The 23,661-nt window shown below is 39.4% G+C and overlaps 1 protein-coding gene across 1 annotated transcript; it reads right to left on the bottom strand.

The window, feature by feature from the left end:
• Positions 1-13,734: 13,734 nt before the first annotated feature.
• On the bottom strand, positions 13,735-22,903 carry SUMO1 (small ubiquitin like modifier 1). The gene is made up of 5 exons (XM_065751104.1): positions 22,779-22,903; positions 17,812-17,886; positions 16,649-16,726; positions 15,576-15,647; positions 13,735-14,607 (listed from the first exon to the last, which is right to left on the bottom strand). The coding sequence occupies exons 1-5, from the start codon at positions 22,788-22,790 to the stop codon at positions 14,539-14,541; spliced, it is 306 nt and encodes a 101-aa protein (XP_065607176.1). The 5' UTR covers positions 22,791-22,903; the 3' UTR covers positions 13,735-14,538.
• Positions 22,904-23,661: the final 758 nt, after the last annotated feature.

The following is a 23,661-nucleotide window of genomic DNA, read 5'->3' as shown; positions in this document are numbered from 1 at the left end:
ATGTTTCCCTCAGCCATTTTCTGCCCAACATCCCAAGGGAAATGAGACTTCCCCGATTTTTTAAGACAAAAAGCTTTGCATGTATGCTAAGTCACTCCCTCCAGGCTATATCCTCCCTAACAAGATGCATAAAAAGGCAGAAGCACTGAGTACATCATTCTGTTAGGTGATCCTTATGCGAGGTTGTCCAGATATTTGTGGGTTGGGGGAGGCTTTAAAGGTCCTTCCTTAAAGAATTTTTTGTCTGCATAAAAAGTAACATGAGCTTTCTCAGTAACACAATCCAGTGTTGTGCCCTGACAGCAAACTGTAGTGTTCCATACAGCTTTTGCACATCCTTGAAACAATGGCTCTCTCTGCTGGTGCCTTAACGTGTCATACCACAGGGCAGCTCTGCAGAGAAAAAGAGCACTCAACGCCTATAGCAGAATAGCTTGTTTGTTTCAAAGAAAATTCTATTCCTTCCTCTCGGGGTCTAAGGTTCCTTCTTTTAGGATGCAAGTCCCTTAAATACACGTCGGAGTGATTATCTACTCCTGCTTACTTCTATAGTTTAACCTTACAATTTAGCTGATAACAGCAAAAAAAAAAAAAAAAAACAACGTCTCCTAGGGCTGTCAGGAAGTGAGAGCACTATTTTGCAGATGTTCTTGCCCTCTTTTTTAAAGCAAACAAACAAAGAACACATGAATTTCCTAGCAGTATGGGTCAGACAATGGGCAGTACTGATCGAGCAGCCCCAGTCTGGTTCATAGGTTACCTAGAAATTTTTATGAATTAAAGAAGTCCCATTACTACTGCTGGCTGCTAAGAGGTTTCAGGGGGAAAAAAAAAAGTATTATTGTAACTTTTGCCTGTAAATAGTGTTTAACAACAAACTTAAGCATGAAGAGTTGTTTCATCATTTTTGATTTGCACCTCAGTTCCCAGTTGGAGCACGGAGCCAGTAGCTCTTATTTAAGCTGCAATTCTTTTCATAACCCTAGACACTGAGAAAGAACACATTTTATAAGACTAGCAGAAATCCACAACACTTGCCAAAAGAGACTGTGACAACAAGTCACAAATTTCTCTTGGGGTGAGGTAGTTAAAAACCACAATCACTTTTTCTAAAAAGTCAAATTTAGAACTACAGCTATTCTCTCATCCATGGTTTGGCTATTTCTTCGCTGAGACCAGCAGCACTGAGCGCAGCTGCAGCACAGATGTTCAGAGGAAAACTACTCTGAACAAAACAGCCCGGCCCGACCTGACCAAGATCTGGTCTTCAGTTTTAGAGATCTGAACAAAGAAAGCTGACAGAAAACCTGAATGTAGCATTAAGCAAATGGAAATCTGCTTTGACCACCCCACAATTTTGACTGGATTTTTTTTATTTTTTATTTTTGCACAAACTTAAAACTCTTCTCATTTTAACGTTTATGAACAGTTCTGAAAACAAGATTTAGACCAGGATTCCACTTCCTTTGTTTCTATTTTAGTCAGGCATCTTAATTTTACATTATTATCTATTACTTCGTTTTACACACTGAAACATCATAGTGTAAATTCTTGACAATTGTAGCCCAACAGCAGTAGCCTCTCTGGACCATATTCATAGTGAAAAAGAACAGCTATTGCTGTCTGCTTATACTGCCAGAAACCCCTTGTCAGATTCTGCTATTAAGAGAAGAAAGGAGAGTAGAATTTATAGCAAATGACCTCAAAATAGAATCAGTCTATAAAAGAAAACCAAAATAAAATATCCTACCTAGGATAATAAAAATAATTTTTTGCTTTATCCTTCATTCTAGTAAGTTAACTTATACTAAGCTCTAATTATCATATTCCACACTCAGAGTGATTTGTTGTTTTTGTTTTTTTGACGACACCGAAATTCTGGCAAAAAGAGCAGTGGGCAATAAGAAGTACTCAAAATCAACTGCCTACTCTAGATCAATTCACCTCAAGACAAGGAGCAAAGTAAGGCCTTTACAGTTGCAAATGTACCTCTTAGAGTCACATTCCAAAAAACAACAACAAAACCACCAACCATTCCAAATAGGTCTTTCTCAGAACATTAATACTTAACTTATTCACTGAAGTCTGAAATGACAATTTTTGTAGGTTAATTCCCAAATAAAGCAGAGAATTGACTGATGCTGCAGTCATGAGAATCTATGGATTCACACCTTTCCTAGAGTAAAAATCAGACCAAGAGTTTCCAAAAATCAAGATCTTTGAATGGTAAGCTGCATAAATTACAGAAGGGAAACTACAATTATTAAAATATTCACCATTATTAAATATTCAAGGCACCAACAAGTGAGTCTTTGGATCTTCACTGTAGCATAAGTGAGAATGGAACTCACCAGCCTCAGTAATGAGGGAACTAGTGATCTCCAAGGAGAGAAGCAGCTACCTGTGAGGGCCATTACAATTACATGAGCTATTCGTTATATAGCACTGACAAATTATTCTGAAGAGTTTCAGGGTTTGCAGCTGTGCAAAACATAGTGAGTGTTTAAGGTAGCAGTTAAATCAAGCCTCAAGGTTTTCCTTCACCTCTGTAAGTTGTTTTTTTTTTCTTTTTAAATTGGCATCTTCAGTTCAAAATGTGATAGTTTTATTGTTGCTTCCCCCAGTTTCCTCCTCCTTCTATTTTTATTCTCTAAGGACAGGATGTACAACCTGATCCTGGACAGGGGCTTTTGAGCTTTTCTAGCTCAAAATAAACAGAAATAAAAGTCCAGAGTAAAAACAACTAATTGTAAAAAGCAGTGCCAAAGATTAAGAAAAAATCAGATGGCAAAAGTTGACATTGCAAGTTCTATGGCAGTAAATTTCTAACCTTTCTCCTGGAAAGACTTTGCGTACTTAAGTCAGCACCTGTTTTCAGTTACGGTTCACACACAAAGCAATATGGTAAGTGCTGCCAGCCTCGAGCTACAGATTGCTTTGTATCATCAGGACAAAGTTAAGGCAGCTCAATAGTCATTCATTTGCACATAAGATCATACATTGTCAACTGCTAAGTGACCTCTATCTACGTACAGCAGGATTCAATCACACAGCGCTGCTGACTGATTGTAGAACACTTATTCCTTGCAACCCCTCCATAGCAGCAACACTGAAAAATGCAGCTGTATAGTAGTGAACAATTAAGACCTGGTGAAAGGCATGTCCCGAGGTCTCAGCTGTTCACCCCTCACTGGTCCAACAGCTGGTCTTTGGGTAAAGTGAATCAGTAGGGACTCTTAGCATAGTAAATTCTGGTATTAAAAAACAAAACAAAAAAAAAAAAAAAAAAAACACCACAGGAACAGTTGCATCTACATATAATTACACGACAAAAAGAAAAAGCAACAACACAGAGCAAATGGCAACTCTATGCAATCTGTAGATGCTGATTTAACCCTTAGCATAAATCCTGAACTATATTTTAGAGAGGAAAATAGTCAATCTTTTCTCAGCTATTAATCACCAGTAAATTCACACAACTTCAAGTTATCCTCATGATTCAGGTCCTCATGCAGAATTTTCAGACCCAGCAGCAGAGCAACATATTTCATCTGGGGTACCTGTACAACTGCGGACAGCAGCAGTTGCAGGGATATCTTAGTGTGCAAATCCTGAAGAAACACCAATTTTTCTCTTAAGAGAAAAATGTCTGAGGTAACAAAAACTAGGACAAGAATTTCAGCTGTTCACCATAAGATGAGTCAGTACTCTCTTATCACCATATATAAGGCAAATAAGCATCATTTTTCTAGAATATGGAAGCTGCACACTAACCCACAAAGAACACTAGCCAAGCAGGCAGTGCATTCAAAATTTTGACACTGCATTCAAAATATCTGAAAATAGCAGTACTAATGACAGGTAATGCCACAAGGCAGAATTCCCTGTAGGTGCAGTTAAGGAACAAAAAGATCTTTCAGCAATATGCTGAACATCATTATGTATCTTTTCTAGTTATTTTAGTAAGAGTTACGCTAATCCTTTGTAAGCTCTTGCTATATTACTATAAACTACTGCAAAAGAGAATGGACGAGAGGAATACACTTATTTTCGTGCTTTTGCTTAGCAGTTGCTAACAAGATCAAAGATCAAGGAAAATTCTGGCATTTAGAGATTAATTTATTTTTTTCCAACTGCTAATAATCAATTTCTATTGAAACCAATTGCACTATTATTAAACCTCAAACAAGATTCAGCAAGCCCCACTAAATCAGAAATATTGTAACTACACAAATTAAATAAGTCAAAGATTCCAAGCTTTTTTTTTTCCCTTTTTTTTTAATCAGGAGTCAAAGATTGCAAATTGTACTAAAAAGCAGACACAGTAGCTAGATTTTATTTCTGTAGAACATCCTACTGAAGCAGAACTTCTCCAAGTACACCTCACTAGTGCATGTGTTTGGAATAAACAGATTGAGATTTAGGTACGCTTGTTTGCTCTAAGGTAGTATCTAGAAACAGAAAGGTGGATTTTTTGGGGCCTTCCACAGTTGGCAGCAGAATTTCAGAAAGACAAAGCTTGCAGGAGGTTATCCAGGAGGTAAAGAGCAGCTCCAAGCTCACTACAGACCTTGTCTCATATTCCAGTTTCCCATGCTCCATACCATGTCCTTCTACCATTTGTCCACAGACAACTTGAAGTGTAAGCCTCAGCCTTTAGGAGAGCAGTCAGTGCAGCACTGATTAAGACAGATCATTTCTATAAGTTAATAGCTATTTCCATCAAAGTTTTAACATTTAATCTAGAGGGGTTTTTGTTGTTGTTGTTTTCTTGAGGTTTACTGCAGTCCCGATAATGTACCTGTTGCATTTTTTTCACCATAACTGAAGACAGAAAATAAGATTCTTGGTGTTTTTGATTAACTCAGGTGGTGCAAGGAAGAACATAGAGGCAGAAAGACCAACATATTACACGACAGAGTAAATTCTCTTATCTAGAATGAAATCAAAACATTCACTTTACCCCATTTAAAAATTGACACATTCCCAAGGTGTGAGAATATTACATAAAAACAAACACTTCAATAAAACAGATTTACCTCTAGATGGAAATGTTTCTAGTCTGAACAACCAATCACCACAGTATCCAAAAACTTACTGCCCAGATCAACGCTACATTACTTTGACAATGATTTGACCATATTAAGTTTGGAAATGTTTGTGCTTTTCCATGAAAACCAGAAGAAAAAAAAAAGAACCCAGGGATGTGAAAAGTACCTGTGAGGAGGTGGCACAAGATGGAGGGAGGGGATGGCAGGCCATCAGATTTGAGGAGGCACAGGAGCAAGCCCAGCTGCATACTGTGAGACAGCCAGCAGCACCAACATGCCTGCCCCTCCACAGGAGGATGAGGGCCTCCCTGATGACCAACCCTGCACTGACAGCCATGACCTTTGCCTGGCTCCAGCACCTGCCTCTGGTGCTCACCTCAACCAACAGAACCCACATTGGAAGGTGGGGACACAGAGATGATAAATAGCATTAACAGGTACAAACATACATTGAAACAATTCCCTCACAATGAACACATAAAAACAAGAATAAAGACTTACCCAATGTGGCGCTACTGCCACACAGCTGCACAGTTCACTGCCCCCACTTCAGCACTCTGAGGGCAGGGCAGGGCAGGGTTCCTCCTGCACCAGCATTTCCCCACAACCCCCTCAACCCCACTGGAGGCTTACCTCAGAGATGCTTCCGCCATGTTGTAGCAGGTGAGGGCAGTGAGGAACACATGAGGAGCAGCAGGTGAGCCCAATCTAGACACAGCCAGCTCCAAGCAGTCTGCATCCTCAGCTTCCTCACCTCACCCAGCTGGCCTTCCCCTGGGCAGGCAGGCAGGCACAACATGCAGCTCCTCAAGGAGCACTGAGGCAGCCTCGTTTGGGCGGGAAGCAGGTGCTGCTCCCAGGTGGGCTGAAAGAGGCAGCGAGGAGCAGAGGGAAGGTTGCAGACCCCTTGTCTCAAGCTGCTCTACAACACTTGGCAGCTTGTCACATTTTTATACTGCAAAATGTCTAGCAAAAGCTCCAAGTTCCCAGACACAAACCTCTAAGTCTAGGTTTTAAAATGCTCCTCTCTCATAAAGGGAAAGCAGGCTGAGATAAAAAACAAATGAACAAAATTCAGACGTGCTTAGAGAACAGCATCTTACATCACTGCAAATTCTAGAAGTTTCCTTTGCTCTGAGGAGTATCAGCACCCAGGGCCATGGTGGGAGGACAGAGGCTCCTTGAAGTATGCCTCTAGATTAGGTAAATGATCTGGCAGGGACCCCAGCCTTACTTCTTCTGCTGATGCAAGTTCTTTCCACGCATATTGCATCCTAGGTTCTGCACTGCTGACATTCTGATTTCATTACAGTGATTCTGGCTGACAGATCAGCTATCAGCCTTTTGTTCGTTTGTTATTTTGTTTGTTTTGAATACCTGTTTCCTCAAAGCATTGTTCTTTTCCAGGACTAAACTCCCTAATTCCGCAACTTCAAAATACTTGGAAAAAATACAGGAGAAAATATGAACTTAGCAGAAGTTTGGAAAATATAGCTTATATTGAGTCATTAAATACTAGGAAATAAATGTAAAAGTTAACAGGTCTCATGAAGGCCAGTATTTAGATGTTCTATTATTTTTCTTTCAGTACTCTATATAAAAATAAACAGACACAGTTGGCCACAGTGACAGGAGGAGTCCCACATAAGCTAAATCTACTTTAAGAAGTATATAAAGCATATCTCTTTCAGAACTTTCAAATATTAATTTGCAACAGATCAATCATTTTTTAAGGAACTCACATGTATTATATTCCTGTTCAGATTCCTCCCGGAAAACAGCAAGAAGAAACCTTCAAGCTAAAAATTAAGAGCAGTAGGAAGAAGGAAGTTGAGAAGGAAAGAAAGGCAAAAGAACAAACAGAAAAAGCAAGAGCAGCAGGAATAAATGGGAAAAAAAATGAATGCAAAGTTGGTAAAAGAACAGAGGAGCACAGATGATACATGCTTAGCAACAATGACCTTCTAATGTGAGAAGGGAACAACTGAATATTAATGTAAAACTATTGTAGTCTTCACCTTGTTTTCTGTCAGCCAAATATATGTATCCAAATCTATAGATATTAATGTATGAAGAAATATATATATAACAGAGTATCTGCTAATATAATAGAAGACTAGTAAAGACACAATGTGAAGGAGCCAGCAGGCCCATCTTGTACCCCCAGGCAAATTCCAAGCTAGTGAACAAATGCTTTCACACCTGAGGTGTGTGCATACATAAAGCTGCATCTTTTAGCAGCAGATTTTTCCTAAGCTTAGCATTGCTTGTCCTAAATACACTTCAATACTTTCTTTCCAAGTCATTAATGAAAAATTGACAGTGAACCACTATTGATCATTACACAAATTCAGTTTTTCATCCAATTTATCTAGCTCATAGTGCTCTCGTGAAGACCAAACACTTCATAGTACCAAAACCACTAATGAACATTTTCTTGACAAAAACCTTGGCATGGTTGCAACTACATAAAGGCATTTCACTGTAGTCTAAGTTCTCAATGAAGTGAGACTTCTTAAAATAAAAATTTTTACGAACAGTAAGGGCATTTTTTGTTCTTTACCTCTGCTGTTCTAGAGATTTAGAGAAAAAAATAAAGGCAAAGCTCTGCAAAACATCAGTATCAGAAACAAGCCCTGGTGCATCCTAATTATCACATTTCTGTTCACCTTTTGAAATGTCCTACTTATACAGAACACCGTATTCTCTTCTGACACCAGCTCATTGCCGTTTCTATGCTGTTTTGTTTTTTTTTTTAATTATTATTATTTTAATGGTATTTACTGGGGAAAACAGTGACCTCCTTGGGTGATTTAGGAGGGCTGCAGCCTACCTAGAAATGAGTGAACGCTCAAGGAGGGTATTTATAAGAGAAGCAGGTTTTTACAAGTAGCATCTTTTACTTTTTATCAGCTTTTATTTAATCAGATGGTTGAAAAGGAACAAGACATACTGAAAGGTTTATTTTATTTTATTTTATTTTTGAGATTAGTACCATGCCCTATTCAAATCTGTGGAGAAGAAAGTAGGCATTCTAGTGAAACTACAGGACTAAGAACCCCAAGTTAGTTTGGACCATGACCTTAAGTAGCAGTCAATGATGCAAATTACCTGTGTAATTTCAAAAAATGAAAATATTAGCCTTCTTGACTTTCTTTCATGCTCCTTATTCTCACTATGGATTTTCCTACAAAAATAGCTTATTTAGACTACAATTCCATTTACATCTTAAACTTCATTCAGTGTTCTCCATTGCCTCCTTGCTTGTCACATCTCCTAGGCTCTTCTTTCATGTTTGTATTTTCATTCTACAAAGAAAATGTACTTTAAATACTTCTCCCAGCTTTTGTTTTCTGAACTTCTGTCTCTTGTGCTGTCCTCCATCCCTAGACTCTGTTAGAAAAACCACTTAACTTGTATCCCTAACTTCCTCATGCCCTCCCAAAAGCATGCCTAAAACTTGTAATTCAGTTTTTTATCCCCTTAGACATGTTACAAAGGAAAGTAGACAATACATTTTTAAAATACTATTTTGCAGAACCAAGCAGACATATGTTAAGTATCACTAACCAGCACCTGTTTTCTCTTTATTTCAATTTCTCTTTCCTTCATGTAGGCAATCTGTTTAGCTCTTCAGGCTAAGAACCACTTCTCCTGCCAAGATTGTTCAAGCAAACTCACGGTTGCTATAGCAATTAATAATCATTTTTGTTTTAGGTTACAGAAACAAACTACATGAGTGGAGGCACCAGGAGGAGGTGGCAACAAAGAATTCACAGTTAGAGAAAAAGCAGAACATATTTAGTAGCAGGGGGATTATCAGAGAAAGCTTCTGCAGCTCCAGAAGAGACTGTTAGAGAAACAAGACAGAGCAGGTAGCCTATAAAAAGGCTAATGCTTAAATAAAGTGCATATAATTCATCTGAAAAGATGATTTCAACTACACTTAGTCTCTGCCTTGCAATTCCTGTGACACCAAATCCCAAAGTTGCAATACCTCTGTTGTACCTCTATTAGAGATGGTTACAATAGTCATATCTTCCACAGTTGCTGTAAGCTGGAGAGAAATTCCAAATCCTAGCTTTGATGTAACAGTGCAAAGCACCAGCAAGCAGGAACATCAATGCTATATTTGTACATTTCTTGATGTTTTCAGTATATTTGATATCTTCTCTGAAAGCCCCAGACACTATGTAGCTGAAAAAGATCTTAAGTATATTTGCATAAAAAGTCTTCAAAATTCAAATAATAAATGCTAGGAAAAAAAAATCACATAATTTAAGACAAACTTGAGGATTTTCTTAGATTACGTGAAATACTTGTGATATCAGTATTTCAACATTATTTTCTGTTTACAATTGATGAAAAAATATTTTCTAAATAGGAAAGTTGAGAGTAACCAATAGAAGATGATGATTTGTTTGATGTTTTTTTAAAAGGCAGACAATTGCAGACAAAGAAGGAACAGTGAGGTCGTGCCAGCAGCTGGTGGTGACAGCAGAACACTTCAAGTATGAAAGAATAAATCTAGAGGAGGAGAAGGCAACACATGAGGTTAAGCAACACATGACAAAATGAGGAAAATGCTAGACTAGCTGTGAAGAAAGCCAGAGACAAGCACAATTTTCACTCAGGTGAGTAGCTATTATACAGAAATTGAAGCTATTTTTTCCTTTAGTAATAATAACATCTACATGCTTAGTGTCGATCTATACAATACTTACATAATCAGGACTCCCATTAGTGCAATCCACATTGAAAAGCATTATTAGGACTTAAGCTACCTTCAGTTCAAGATGCACTGCATTCTTTTTGCTACTTAATCAGTTTTCCAGCATTTCTCCAAATTCCAGCAGCAATTCATGTATGCTCTAATGCAGTTCAAACAGATAATATCAGTTTATACTACAGAAAGAAGCACAACTAGGTTTCCCCACATACATGAAATTACCTTTATGTAGTCCATCAGAAGAGACTCCAGCACAGCATGCTTCCAGAGCTTATTCTTATGAGCACCTCAACACAAGGAGTTTGTACATTACATACCAAAACACTGCAAGCAGCACACACCTCTTTCAAGGGATGAAAGAATACACAGTAACTGCAGCTGAGCAGGAATAGCTGTGTGCTCTACTCACCTTGCTGTGACATGAAAACATACTGTCACACAACAAGGTATAAGCATAAGCAATTTTTTTTTTTTCCCCAGCCTGTTTCAAAGCTTGCTCAAAGCCTACTCCTGGGTAAGTCCAGGCTCCAGTCCAGGCATAGTTACATATTGGCATAAAGGGCCAGTTAGCCAGCCATGAGCCTACTGAGTTTGCAGGTTTCAAGTCAAAACACCAGCTTTCTAACCTGAAGCCTGACTTGTGTTTTCAGTCCATTTTATTAACACTGTTTGCAGGCAATGAGGAGATCTGAATTAATTCTGCAATTCTAACAAACACTGCTAATAGAATTTAGTAGACTAGAACACATGATATTTCTCATTCACAAGTGTTTTGTTATTTTCACCTACTTGAAAAGCTAGGTCGGAAAACTATACAGAAGAATAAATAAATACTTTATATGGGTCATTGCAGAAAGCTCTTTCAGTTAAAGGTTCCAACCTTATTCAAAAGAGGACCAATGTTTTTGTTTTTTTTTCATTATCAGATAGGTGCTATTCTCATTACCAAAACTATTTTCCCAGACTGAAACTATAGTCTGCGTATACATCACATGGATAGGATGTAAAAGCATTCATGTTTTATCAGCCACTGGAAATTAACCTAGACAGACCATGATAACCTTTATAACCCCTTGAGGTGTTAGAATATATTTTGCTTATCTTTTGCTGCTTCATCATAGATTCTTTGGCCCACTTCAGTATAAAGTATAAAAATAGAATTGTCCTTTTACAAAAGGTATGAAGACATTATTGCTGACTTTTGTGTGAAACACCCAAATCAATCAGTTGATATGCTATTGTCTCATAAAAGGCAAGTTATCTTATTGTTAATACTGAAAAACTAAGATAAGCAAGGTAAGAACTTTCTTTTGCAAGTCATCTTATTTTCTGCTTAACTAATATTATCTAGCGAAAGAAAGGCATGTTTGTAGATCCAAATTGTATTGTTGTTTCTGTAGAGTCTCCTGTGTAGAAGGGTAATCAACTTCTGTCATCTCCCTAAGCTGAAGCTTCACTTGAATTAAGAATTGGTTCTAAAAGCAAGACAAAGACAGTTTACTTCCAATCTGCACAGTTCCTACAGTTCTTTGTATGATATCTCAGAAGCTAATGATCTCATTTGTGAAAATTTACCTGCATATCATTAGTCCAAAAGTACACAAGGAAGATGCCCAGGTCAGCACAGATACCTAAGTATTGTATTCTTAAAAATAATTAAAAGTAGGAAAAACTAAAAATTGTAATATACAGTTGTAGGGCTTCTATACACATAGTTATTTAAAATTTGCAACAGTCTTCAAGTTGGTTAGACATTCTAACTGAAGTCCGTAGCCTTCAGAATCTCATTTAGTTGAACTTATGACTGACTATGTAGATATAAATATATTTAAGAAAATAATATACAAACACTTTAAATATTTAAGCTTTAAAGACCTCTACATGGAACCTGATACTTTTACAGCACTTATCAATGCATTTTTATACAGTATGATAATGAATATCAAGTATATTAACTTCATAATTAGAAGCATTTATATTGCTTTAATATGTGAAGTAAATAGCCTCTACATCTCACTGTTGTGAAGACTGTTTCCTTTTCCAACATTCACCACTTCTCTAAACAACCAAAAACCACTGAGCAGGATCAGCTACCAACAGCTGAACTGAGTTTTTCTGATATACAGGTGAGCACATCACTGAAATTTCACAAGGACAAAAAAAATTATTTTCTCTATTTTTCTCCAGCATATGAAGGAGACTGCGACCTCCAGTCGTGAGCTTCAACTCCATGAATAGCTTAGAAAGAGCAATCTTTCTAAACTTTACATCTTCTTTTTTGAAAATTATTACTTGATCCAAAGAAATGAAAGAAGAAAAACCAAGTCTTCATCCTCTCAACTTCAAAATCTATGTTTTATTTCAAAGTACAACTTCTAAAAAATGAAGTATCTTAAAAAGGTACCAATGCACGTGTAGCTTGTTTATCCTCTCATTTTACATGAAGCTCTCAGTACTAATCTTGCAGTCTCCTATGACTGTTCCACAAACAGTTGCAACTGTACAGACATTGCTTTGAATCAGCAGCTGTGTTCCTTGATGCTTGATAACAGATCAAAAAGAGGTCAAGTCATTTTGCCACCATATCCACTCCATAAAGAGACACGCTTCAGGAGAACATTACGCAACAGGAAAAAGAACAAAACAAAAAAAAAAACAACCTTAGCCTCAAGCTTCATTCCACCAAAGCTGAAATAGCATTTGGCAGGAAACCCTCCTCCATATCCCTCAGCGAGCCAGTGCTTCAAAACTAGAAAACTGATACAAAAGAGCATGTAAAACAGACTCGAAAGAGTAAAGTGAACAGCAGGAACTAAAGAAAGCTGATGCAGCAACAGTACTAGCATCAAACACAGGGGAACTGGATTCTTTTCTCATCTCCTCATTCAGTTTCCTGAGTGACCTCAGCCAACGACTGTCCCCTATGCTTCTGTTCCTAATTTGCAGAAGTGGGATAAAGAGAACTTGTCTACTAACAAGAGCATTACAAAGATTAAATTAGAGATGATCTGATAGCAATCACAAGGCTGTTTTATTTCTGGTATTCTGAAGTATAGGTCTAGTGTTCTTAAAAAGCAATTGGAGCTAAGTCCAAAGAAGCCAAGTTATTCTCCATCACAGTAGGAAGGACTGAATCATTTAGAATATTTTAAAGCCCCATATTCCAATATTCATTAATCAAAAGCTTTAATCTTTAAAAAATTTTCAGTGCCACTATGCACACAAAACTAGTAGTAAATCAAAAATCAGACACAAACCAAAAGCGTGAAAGTCCCTGTATAGCTTTACAGGGAGAGCCATAAAAACTGATAATGGACAACTCATCTGAAATTTCTCCCAGGTATGCCAGCACTAAAATGCTTTTTAATTAATCTGTCATTCATAAATGAACTTGATTTACAAAACCAAGACAGGAATAAGTCCTACCCATATGCCGAAAAGCTGAAGCAGCAACAATGCAGAAACTTTCTCTATTCTGCCCTGCTTATAACCTTCCATCTGAGCTTTCACACCCAATCAAAGGTTTTCAAACTATTTAGAACCCACAGCTAGCTGTAACATGAAGGGGCCCTCTTGACATTTCCATATCATCAGTCATAGAGAGATCACTCACTGGTACCATGATCATATGAAATGTAGACATTAGATCTTTGTATTTTCTTCCAAGTTGCATTTTCAGTCTAATCTTTGTGCATGAAGCGAAGCAGTATGTAACCATGTGAATATTCCCTAACAGGACAAGAAAAAGCTAGTAGTCTTTAAAGAGTCACCTGCTTTCCAAGCCAATACACTGCTCACACAAGTAGAAAAAAGTAAATGCTTTTTATACGAGGTATGCTTACAGACCACAACTTCTTTTTTCTGCCTTCTCTGTAGAGGTTCTAGAAAGGAAAGCCCCAATTATCTCTTTTCATATTTTTGTTCATTTCCAAACATTTGAAAAGAAAATGCAAATTGTTTATAAAATCGTTTTTCTTGTTTATTTTAAATGAAGCTGGTACAGACAATGTCCATTCAAAACCCATGTCCCAGGCCAAAAGGTACAAACAAGAGTGTCAAAGTAACACCAGTTGCCTGCTGTGAACATTCTTGCATGAATACCTGCATGTACTAACTGCTATATGAAGTTAAAATGCTTCTGGTCTCTTCTGGCAAGATTTAAGAATCATTAGGGTTTTCAATTCTATGTCTTCAGCAAAGCCATCTCTGGAGCAAGGTACAGATGACAACGTTTCTAGCTTTTTCATTTCCAACTCTCATCTTCTTCGTTGGGCCATCAGCACAATTTAAGCAAAATAGCTCTGAGTTATGGATACATGATTTCTCCACAGTTTAGTTCTGAAAAACTTCATCTCGCACTGAAAGTTATAGTCCAGGAGTGAAACAGTCACACATCAAAACTTCAGGGCAGATATGGAAGTCATTAAGAACACTCGCCCACATGGCAGATCTTAGAACCTTCGTGCCTGAAATGCACGAACCTAGCAAACATACAAATGCATGTGTGTACATGTATTTCTACAGGGAGGGCGGAAGGGAAAAGGAGAGCAGGGCTGCAGCTGGATCACAGAAGTTCAGCACAATGAAAACAGAAACAATAGTGTATAATGAGCACAAGAATTTAAAATACCAGACGCTTGAAAATAAACTCCCAGAGATGGGGTGCCAGTTTCAATTCAGTGTTGAACACCACATTACAAAAGAACTATTATTTAAAAATAAAAAAGGATTAAGGGGAAATAAAACAAATAGAAGGATCTAAACTGTTGAGTGACCCCCCGTCTGTTCCTGATAAACTTCAATCACATCTTCCTCCTCCATCCCCAGCTGTGAGAACAGAAAAAAACAACAGCACAATCGTTATAAATCTGGTGCACTGAATTTAGAGCAGGTCCTAGAAAAACTATATGATGCTTTGTTTGCCTGACCCATAATTTTTCCAAGGACAAAAGGAGTGAAAAAAATTTCAATACCTCACTAGCCAACACTCACAATCTTATGTATTTCTTCTTCGATCATATACATTCCAGCACATCTCAGTCAAAACAATAATCTTATCTGTGAAGTCTAAATCCACTTGTGGAGCAGTACACATCAGCTTGGAAACTACTAGTTTTACTTCCCTCCAAACTCCTTCTCGGGCAACAGATGCACAGGAATGTAACTACCAACACTGTGACTGCATCTGCTGTATAGCCACGTGGATTATATACAGCACACTGCAACACCACCATACAGCAAAGACATACAGCTTGCAGTTCAAAGCCTGTTGACAGCTGTTGTCTTAAGGTAACTTGTTGACCTCCACACCGCACAAGTTTGATTTCTTTTTTCCCAGAAAGTCATCATTATAACTCAATGTTTCTTCCTGCTTCATTGTAACAATTGGTGGAAGTCACTTGACTGCAGAAGTAACCTGTTTTCTGTTTATTTACGCTTTCATCTAATAAATGTGAACAAAATATACATTTCTTTCAAATTCAAACTGAAGATCTAATTCAACAACTGACCAGTTCCCTCACACTTTTATCCACTGATGAGTAGTGACTACACCCTTCCTTCTGAGGCAGAATTACATGTGAAGGTCCAATCAGTCTTTTTTCTGACCTATCTACAAACTTTATTAAAAACTCCAGTCAGACAATTCTAGTCAGAAGATATGACTAAATGTGGTCTAAGAGGTTGGGTATATTTAAAGAAATAAATCAGGTTAGTGTAGCAGAAAAGATAAACTAACAAATTTTGTATTAATTTCTCCACTCAATGCTGTATGCAACACTCTTTGAAAAACTCACCTCCTTGGGGGTATGATTATCAGTAATTCTCTGACCCTCGAAGAGAAACCTGAGTGAATTCATTGGAACACCCTTAAAAAAATGCACAAGAAAACTCAACTGAGATGTATACAAAAACATTTTTAATAAAAACAACATACTTAAGTCAAAAAGGAAAGCATAGGTTCTTGTTACACAGAGCTCAGCTATCCTGTTGCTCCCACAAACTACCAAGTAACTCAAGGAGAACAAAGGTGATGAACTGCACAGTTCTTCCAGAGTTACAGTAAAGTTCTTCTAGCTCAAGAACTGGGAAACTTTCTTAGCATTCTTCTCCTTCACCTCCTCTAAAGCACCAACTATGCCCTTCCTTCCAAGACATTACACGAAGGTGCAGCCTTCTTCTGAATCGTTTATCAGTCTTATTAAAGACTACCATAACATGTAGAATGTGTATACTTCAGGAACTCCTACTCCTGCTTTCACAATTCTGTAAGACTGTAAGAAAGAATGGTATCCTTTACAGTCATCAGCTCTGCTAATGATATGAAAATACTAATCTATCGTAGTATGAAAAAGGCATTTCTAAAGAACCAACTATAGTTCAATGCAAAATGAACTTATCACTAAAAAAGAAGTATTATTTTTTATAATCTTATCTACTGAATTTAACTTGAATGCAATTGCTCAAGAAAAAGCCACATAAGGCATCTATCCCCAAACCCAGGAGTGAAGTAGGCCAGGGCTGCTAGAAACAGCATCACTGAATCCACAGTATCTGCCACAGAATCTGGAAGTGAACATATATTTCCTGTCCTGGAACAGTAGTTACTATTTACCTGTATCAATCATTAACAATGCATATTTCTTTAGGTTAGGGTATAAGAGCTAGTGTAAATTTATTACCATACTTATGACGGTAACAATGTCTAAGGTTGCCCTTATCCCAAGCTGCAATATTCTATTTCAAGGGAATTTCATTTGGATCCAGAAGATTTTACAGCAACTATAAATGCAAGTTTGGACATTTTTAAAAGGTTACTCCTATACTTTCTGAACAGCCACTATATATTCAGTGTCACTGTTTCACAAACCTGTCTTTGACAGTATGATTCTTTGAGTTTCTTGAGGTGTGTTGTCATTTTCACCTTGAAGTGAATTTCACTGCTGTCCTGAGAACAGATAAGAAAAAAAATTACTCTTTTAGTAATTGCTTACTTTCTCTATGCTCGTTTTAAGAGTTTAATTAAGAAAGTCTTACAAGATGTAGCACAAAACACCATTTAACTATCACTGAGCATACTTTAGTGACTGCTAAATCATCCTAGAGGTTCGTGTTATGCACACACAGTCATCACTTTCACAGGAAGCTGTTTTAAAACAGATGGCACAATATAGCCTTCGGCTCACTATGGACATTTTTGGATTTAAAAGTATTAAATACCATACTCAGCTCAGTCTGTGCTCCATCTTTAACCAGCTGACATACTTACAAAATACAAACATACATATGCAGGGGACTTCTGCTTTAAGATTCCACAAGACAAGTTAAAGCTTGTATTTCAAAATATATGCAAAACCTTGTTCAAATAGAGCAATTATCTGGAAGTTAGGATACAGGCTGACTTGGAACGTAACATCAACCTAAAGCAAAATCTCAGCTCTCATTATTCTGTAGTCCTTCCTATAAGCAATAAAGTACAAATAACTGCATTTGTCAAAAAAGCTACAGATAAAACAGATTGCAAAAGGTTCTGTGCAAAAAATGCATGGGTCACACTTAGCTTTTGAATGTGTTCATCAGAGCTGATTAAACCAGCGAGAGTTGAGTTTGTTAGCCCCAGTTAAAATCATGTATCCATTAAACAGCAATTGCACAAACATTCCAACAAACAACACTGAGTTAAATTAAATGAACTATTGGTTCTTTGTGGAGAAGAACTCCTGTTCAGGAAGAATCTTGGTATCTATTTGAAAAATATAAATCCAGACTTATAATCCACCACTCACCAAGAAGTCAATCAACAGAATCCTCCTATTCTTATCCAGAAGAGTTGATGCCATGCTTAGTGTAGCTGAACTCCAGACACTCAAATTTAAGAGTATACTAACATGCATTTCTGGTAACTAGCAAATTATTTGGGGTTTGGAGGGGAAAACTCACATTGAAGAATTTAAAATATCAACTTTCTCCCACTCATTTCAATAGTTTAAAAATTCACACTATCTCCCAGAGGCCCATTATGTAAAAACTCACCTGCCCAATGACTTTGAGTTTAATGTATTCCCCTTCTTTCTTATCTCCTAAGTCCTCAGCTGAAGGCTTTGCTTCCTGCAAGAAAAACATTCAAAAAAACACTATGATTCAAGTCCAGCACTTAATTTCACTGGACAACACAATGCCAGTTATCCTCATCATATTAAATTCACACTATATAATACCTAATTTCTTCCTCTGCATGAAAGTAGTAATGTCATACTACAAAAGGCTACCTGTCTGCACGTGAGAAGTTAATGATGGAAGAAACACCACAAAGATCATAAGAAGGATAATTTAAAAAGCAGGTAACAAATGAAAAAAATGGGAAATATGATTTTATACCACTAACTCAACAAGCAGAGAGCAAAAACATATAGGAAGTATACCAAGAGACTCAGATACTTGAAAAAAAAGTCAGCATGAGTAAACAAATACTTAACTCCCTACCAGTGTACAGGCAGCGAACCATGAAACACTTCTCAATCTCTCTATTGCATCAGCATTAGTTACTACCTTCAAAAGAATGGTAAGTCATCTTCTCCTCTGACTACAAAACAACACCAGTTAACAGCTTCCTTCTAGTATGTTTGTTGTGAGACTAATTCTTAAAAATTGAAGTTGTGCTTCTAAGAACTACAGGGTTTTGGTATCTCTCCAGGTTAAGAATTAATTGTATGGGAAACTTTGATTCAACATTTCAAGCACTATAAATTAAGTGCTACATTCTATAAAACGTCAATCAGGGATGTCAAAGTTCTGATAAATAAGAAAAGCCAAAGAGCAGGCACTATTAGACCTACCCCTTTCCTGTCACTACATATTTTGGATCAGGATTTTAGTTAAGTCCCATTATAACAGAATATAGACACCATCACAGGTAGTGATGGTGTCTATCACAGATAGTAGTCACTGAAAGAACCCTTCCACGTAACCAGAAACAAGGATATCCTCTGATCGTGTTTCATCTTCCTTTTTTATTCTACTTCTTAGCACAGTAGACAAAGTAATCAGAACGTGTACAGGTATCAAATACATGCTTTCGCAGTCATAAAGGTGCTTTTCACTGAGTCCATACAAATATTCTTTGTATGCCCAAACTTGAAATACATATACACCTAAATATTAAGACCATCCAGACAAACCTCTATCTCCATATTAAAACAGTACGCAAACTTTTCTGAGCCTCTTCCCTTCCCTCCCTGCCCCCTGCCACTCCCCCAGCAGTTAAGCAAGCACAACTTTCCTGCATACTTGTTTAGTGGGAGGTGCCACTAACTATAGCAGTGGGGCTGGAACCAGATGATCTTAAAGGTTCCTTCCAACCCAAACCATCCTATAAAAACTTGAGAAGGGGAGGGGGGTGTAGAAATCTGCACCTTACCTCCCCATCTGCACTACTCAATCTGGAAGAAAGAAATAACTACTCTTTGTGTAAGTTCGAATAATGCCTCAAGCCTGATCCATCCCATTTTTGCAACAGCAAAAGCCATAGACTCCCTAGCCTGATATTCACCCGGGCACAATCTGGACTGTTGAAATTGATTTATCACCCTCAAAGATCAAATCAAAAATTAACCCCAAGCCTTCCCAAAACCAGACACTCTCAAGTCTCCCAAGCAAGTCACTTTGGACATATAAGTCTTCACCATTAACAGCCACAGCAAGCAAGCTTCCCACCAAAGTTCACCCTTTCTAACATATCTGAACTCTAATCTAGTGGACTATTTGCAAAAATAAAGATATGCTGGCTTCCACTCCTGACACAAAGAGGGAAAATGAGAACCAAGACCTGTCCTGATAACCTGCACAAGCAGCATTTTTATTACCTACATGCAAGATTACTAGCCTCAAGGAATCAAAAAGTTCAAGAACTTTACAGATGCAAAGTATGTAACAAATTTCTTCTGTCTGCAGCAGAATTTAAGACATCCAGTCCTTTCAAAGGACATTTCAGATCAGTCACTGTCTTAGTTTACTTCTGCATAAAAACTGAATTCCTCAGCAGCATATTATCCCAGAAGAAGTATTTGTACTTGTTTAAACACTTCTGTGCACTGTAATGATTACCTACTTAGCTCCTATAAACAAATCATCCTGTGAAAGGTATGACAAAACATCATCACTACTATAACAGCAACTTTGGCCAATACTTAGGAAAGAAATGTTTCCTAAGTTATTTATTCTCTACTCTTGAGGAAAGAAGATTTAAGTACTAAAATCTAATAGAGAAAGCTGCCAGCAGTAGAGAAAGCAGGGGGAATCAGGGTCCTAAAACATCAAACTATTAGGATGCTTGTTTAAAGCCCCAGCAACTTATCACCCACAAAAATCAGTGCTGAGATGGGACATCAGGAAAAGAGAAAGAGGGTCAAATCTATATTGTCAAAAATAATTTAAAAATAAATTAGAAAAAAAAAGCAAAAGGTTTTAAATAAATACAAGACCTAAAACACCTCCCTGCATGTTGTCAGTACTAACTATACTGCTATTCAATGCCAAACAGTAAAGTCCAGCAGAAAACAAAGAACAAAGAAAGCAAGGAGACTGCAAGTTAGTAAACAAGTAGCTCTCACTAACAAAACTCTGGATCACCAGCCCACCGGCAAAACCCCCAGACTTTCACTTGCACTGTGAAAAGGAACAGTGTTACTGAAATCCTACATTAACACAAACAAAAGAGGAAAACCACAATGCTCAGTTCTAACTTTTCATTAGATTTCTAGATTTTTAAGGACTTTTTTCCATGGCCAAACCTATTTCACCTAAAACTAGGTCATAACAGTTAAACATAGCCAAAAATGTAGTCAAACAAATTTTTTAACCTAAAGAGCATGAAGTGAAGCCACTGGTAGTGCCTTACATTTAAGTCAACACTGAATTCATGACCTTAGAGCACCCAAAGCTTCTTGGATGAAATACACTGAGTGTGCCAGGTATTTGCTGCTGCTGCTAATAGAACCACAAAACAAGCATTGTAAGCTTGTGTACTACAGATTTCCTCCTCCACTTTTCTCAAGTGCCCAGACTTCACTGTTTAAACATACTCAGAATACTTACAACTCTTTTAAAATCAAATTTACAGAAAATTACAGAAGGCATAAGATTGCAATACACTTCAAAACACAGCAAATAAACTCTTATGTTTGCTACAGGAATGTGAGAATGTATAAAATGGTGCCATAGCATTCTATTTGGGGTCCACAAAGAGACAAACACCTATATTCAACTAGAGCAAAAACAACCCAAGATCCTTCAGAGAAGGGAACTATTTTTTTCTTACGCTTGGATCTCAACAAGCAGCCATGTGCTTTTTGCAGACTGCCCTTCTTACAGTAACTTTTATGATAAAAAAGTACATTTCCTTTTTGAATAAAATTACTAAATCAAGCACACTTCTTGATTTATACTAAAAAGACAAGCTGAAATTGTAGCTACTGCCAAATGACATCATCTTAACAACTTAATTTCAGAGCTACAGGGAAGACACTGTAAGCAATGCCCAATTTCAGGCAATCAAATTATTCTAGTATGGTTGATAAACAAGGGAATAAGGTCTACAGTTCTACATCACTGCACATTGTATGGCAGCTGTTAAGCTCCTGCTGCAGTCTCCCTGGTACAGAGACACACATATGACAACATTTATTTCCAATAATCACAGTGGCCTGTTATTTGAAGAACAGAAAGGTGATCCCATGCAGTAAATTGTACATACTTCAAGCAGTTCCAAACACGCACGAGCTTTAGCAGGACTGGGCTGGAGAAGGAATTACTTAATGAAAGCTGCTATGTGTCAAAACATGCCTTAATTCACAAATACAGAGTGCTACAGCATGGGTCACGTGAATAACAGCCTACAAAATCAAGTTCAGAATTAGTGTTTTCTCCACATGCAGCCACTTTCCTGCAGTCACCTGCACTGGAGATGTGCCCTAACCAGCACCAGCAATAGCTGGACTCACAGAGAGGCAGGAGCATCCTCACCAACACAGCTGCACAGGGCTGAAAAGCAGGGGATGACCACCAGCACAGCACATAGAGCAATAGTTTCTATTCACAGTACATACAGTGTATCGAGTTTTGGATACTTGTAATTCCCTGGCTGGCACTGGTACTATTCTTGACTTCACAGCATTGCAAGAAAGGTTACTAAGGTTGATTTTTCAGAATTCAAATGACCGTGACAAAGTCAGAAAACACGGCCACATGAAAGTACTGCAAAGTGAAACAGCACAGATTGGAACTGGAACACTGCTGTAGCTTCCAGCCAGCAGGTCACACAGCCTAACGCAACGGATGCGAGCAAAGGGCTCTGTGTGTGCCTGCCAAGCGAGCCAAGAACTTGCCGTACAAGGAACTATTGAAGTCCCTGGCTGACGGGTCAGAATTGACAGCAACATCACGGCGTACCAGCGGAGGCAGGACAGGGTCTGGGTGAAGGACCGGATGTTTAATACGTGCAAACAACGCTGAACTGAGCAAGGCAGAGTTCAACTCTCACCCCCCCCCCATCCTCCTCCCGCCTTTCACGTTCCTAAGGCAGCTGGGGGCCCCGGCAAGCCCGGCCCAACCCGCGCAGAGCCCGCTGCAGGGTGCAGCATCCTACCGCACCGCCTCGCTACGGAAAACGAAAGAAGGGGAACAGCTGCCGCGCGCCGCCCCCCGCCCAAGCCGCCCCCCTCCCGCCAGGAGCGCGTCTCGGAGCCGGGCCCGCTCCCAACGCCCCGAGCGGGGCGGGATGGGGAGGATTAACCCCCAGCGGGAAGGGAGCGGAGCCGGAAGCAGAGTTCCGCCGAGGCGCGAGGCAGCGCTCCCCGACGGGACGCCCCCGCCCCCGGCCCCGCCGTCCATAGGGGGCGGCTGGGGGATGGGGGGGGGAGAGCGGAGGGGACGGCTCCGTCCGCGCGCCCGGGCCGCGGGACTTTGTGCCGCCGCTCTTCCCGCGGCAGGGGCTCCCCGCGTACCTGGTCCGACATGGCTGGGCGCGGGGCGGGCGGCGGGCTCGGCTGGGCCGCTGCGGGGCTCGGCTTCTTTCTCTGCCCGCAGCGCAAACACAGGCCGCGGCGCGGGCGGGATTTCCTGTGCGCCTGAGCTCACTTCCCGCCGCCGGCTCCTCCCCGCCCGAGTGGGGCCCGGCTCTGCCCGCCCCGGCTCCCTTCGCGTCGGCACGCGGGGCCCGTGTTGCCCCGCTGCCGCTTTGCGGCTGATGCCACGCGTATGGTCGAAAGAGATAGAGCTCACCCCGCGAGCGGTGCGGGCGCAGCAGCGCGCAGTGCCGTCGGGCAGTGCCGGGCAGCGGGGCGGCATCGCCGCTTGGGGGTGCGCAGCAGTTCAGTAACGCTCCCAATCCCTCCCCGAGTAAGCCGCCTAAAGGCTCCCAAACAACGCACAACTCCAACAATAGAGCAAATCTCACCCTATGTGCCGTGTCTACTCACAAACGAAAGCACAGCTTTCAATGCATAAGGGTAGCCGCATATCGGTGTGGCTCGAGCCTCGGTCTCCAGCATAAAACCTGAACTTCGTTCTTCGCGTTACCCATTTTTGGGCACTATTCTGCAATAAAAGCGCACTCTCGTATGAGCCAGAACTCAGCTCTGCCTACCCCTACGCAGAACAAAGGCACAGCACTGACATGTGCACGGCTGTACACATCAAGCGCTCACCACGCTGCCTCTTGCTGCTCCGCCTCATTAAGGAAGTCACGGCCCCAGGGCACAAGCTGCGTTAGCGCTGTGTCTGGGGATATGGTCCGTTTGACCTGTGAGAATATGGTAACACATCAGCAAAGCCCTCACTTCTCTTCTTTACCGCATAAACTCAATATACTGCACATTTACAGTTAAA

The sequence above is a fragment of the Cyrtonyx montezumae genome, unplaced genomic scaffold, assembly GCF_038088225.1.
Source record: "Cyrtonyx montezumae isolate F1298 unplaced genomic scaffold, pur_monq_1.0 scaffold_7, whole genome shotgun sequence".
Taxonomy (NCBI): Eukaryota; Metazoa; Chordata; class Aves; order Galliformes; family Odontophoridae; genus Cyrtonyx; species Cyrtonyx montezumae.
Note: the sequence above shows the minus strand (reverse complement) of the source record. Positions and strands in the feature narration are given on the sequence as shown.

Coding starts and splice junctions, on each gene's coding strand:
- SUMO1 (XM_065751104.1), bottom strand. Junction 16,727..17,811: donor AACTCAAAGTCATTGGGCAG/GTGAGTTTTTAC, acceptor ATCTGTTCTCAG/GACAGCAGTGAAATTCACTT. Junction 15,648..16,648: donor AATCATACTGTCAAAGACAG/GTTTGTGAAACA, acceptor CATTTTTTTAAG/GGTGTTCCAATGAATTCACT.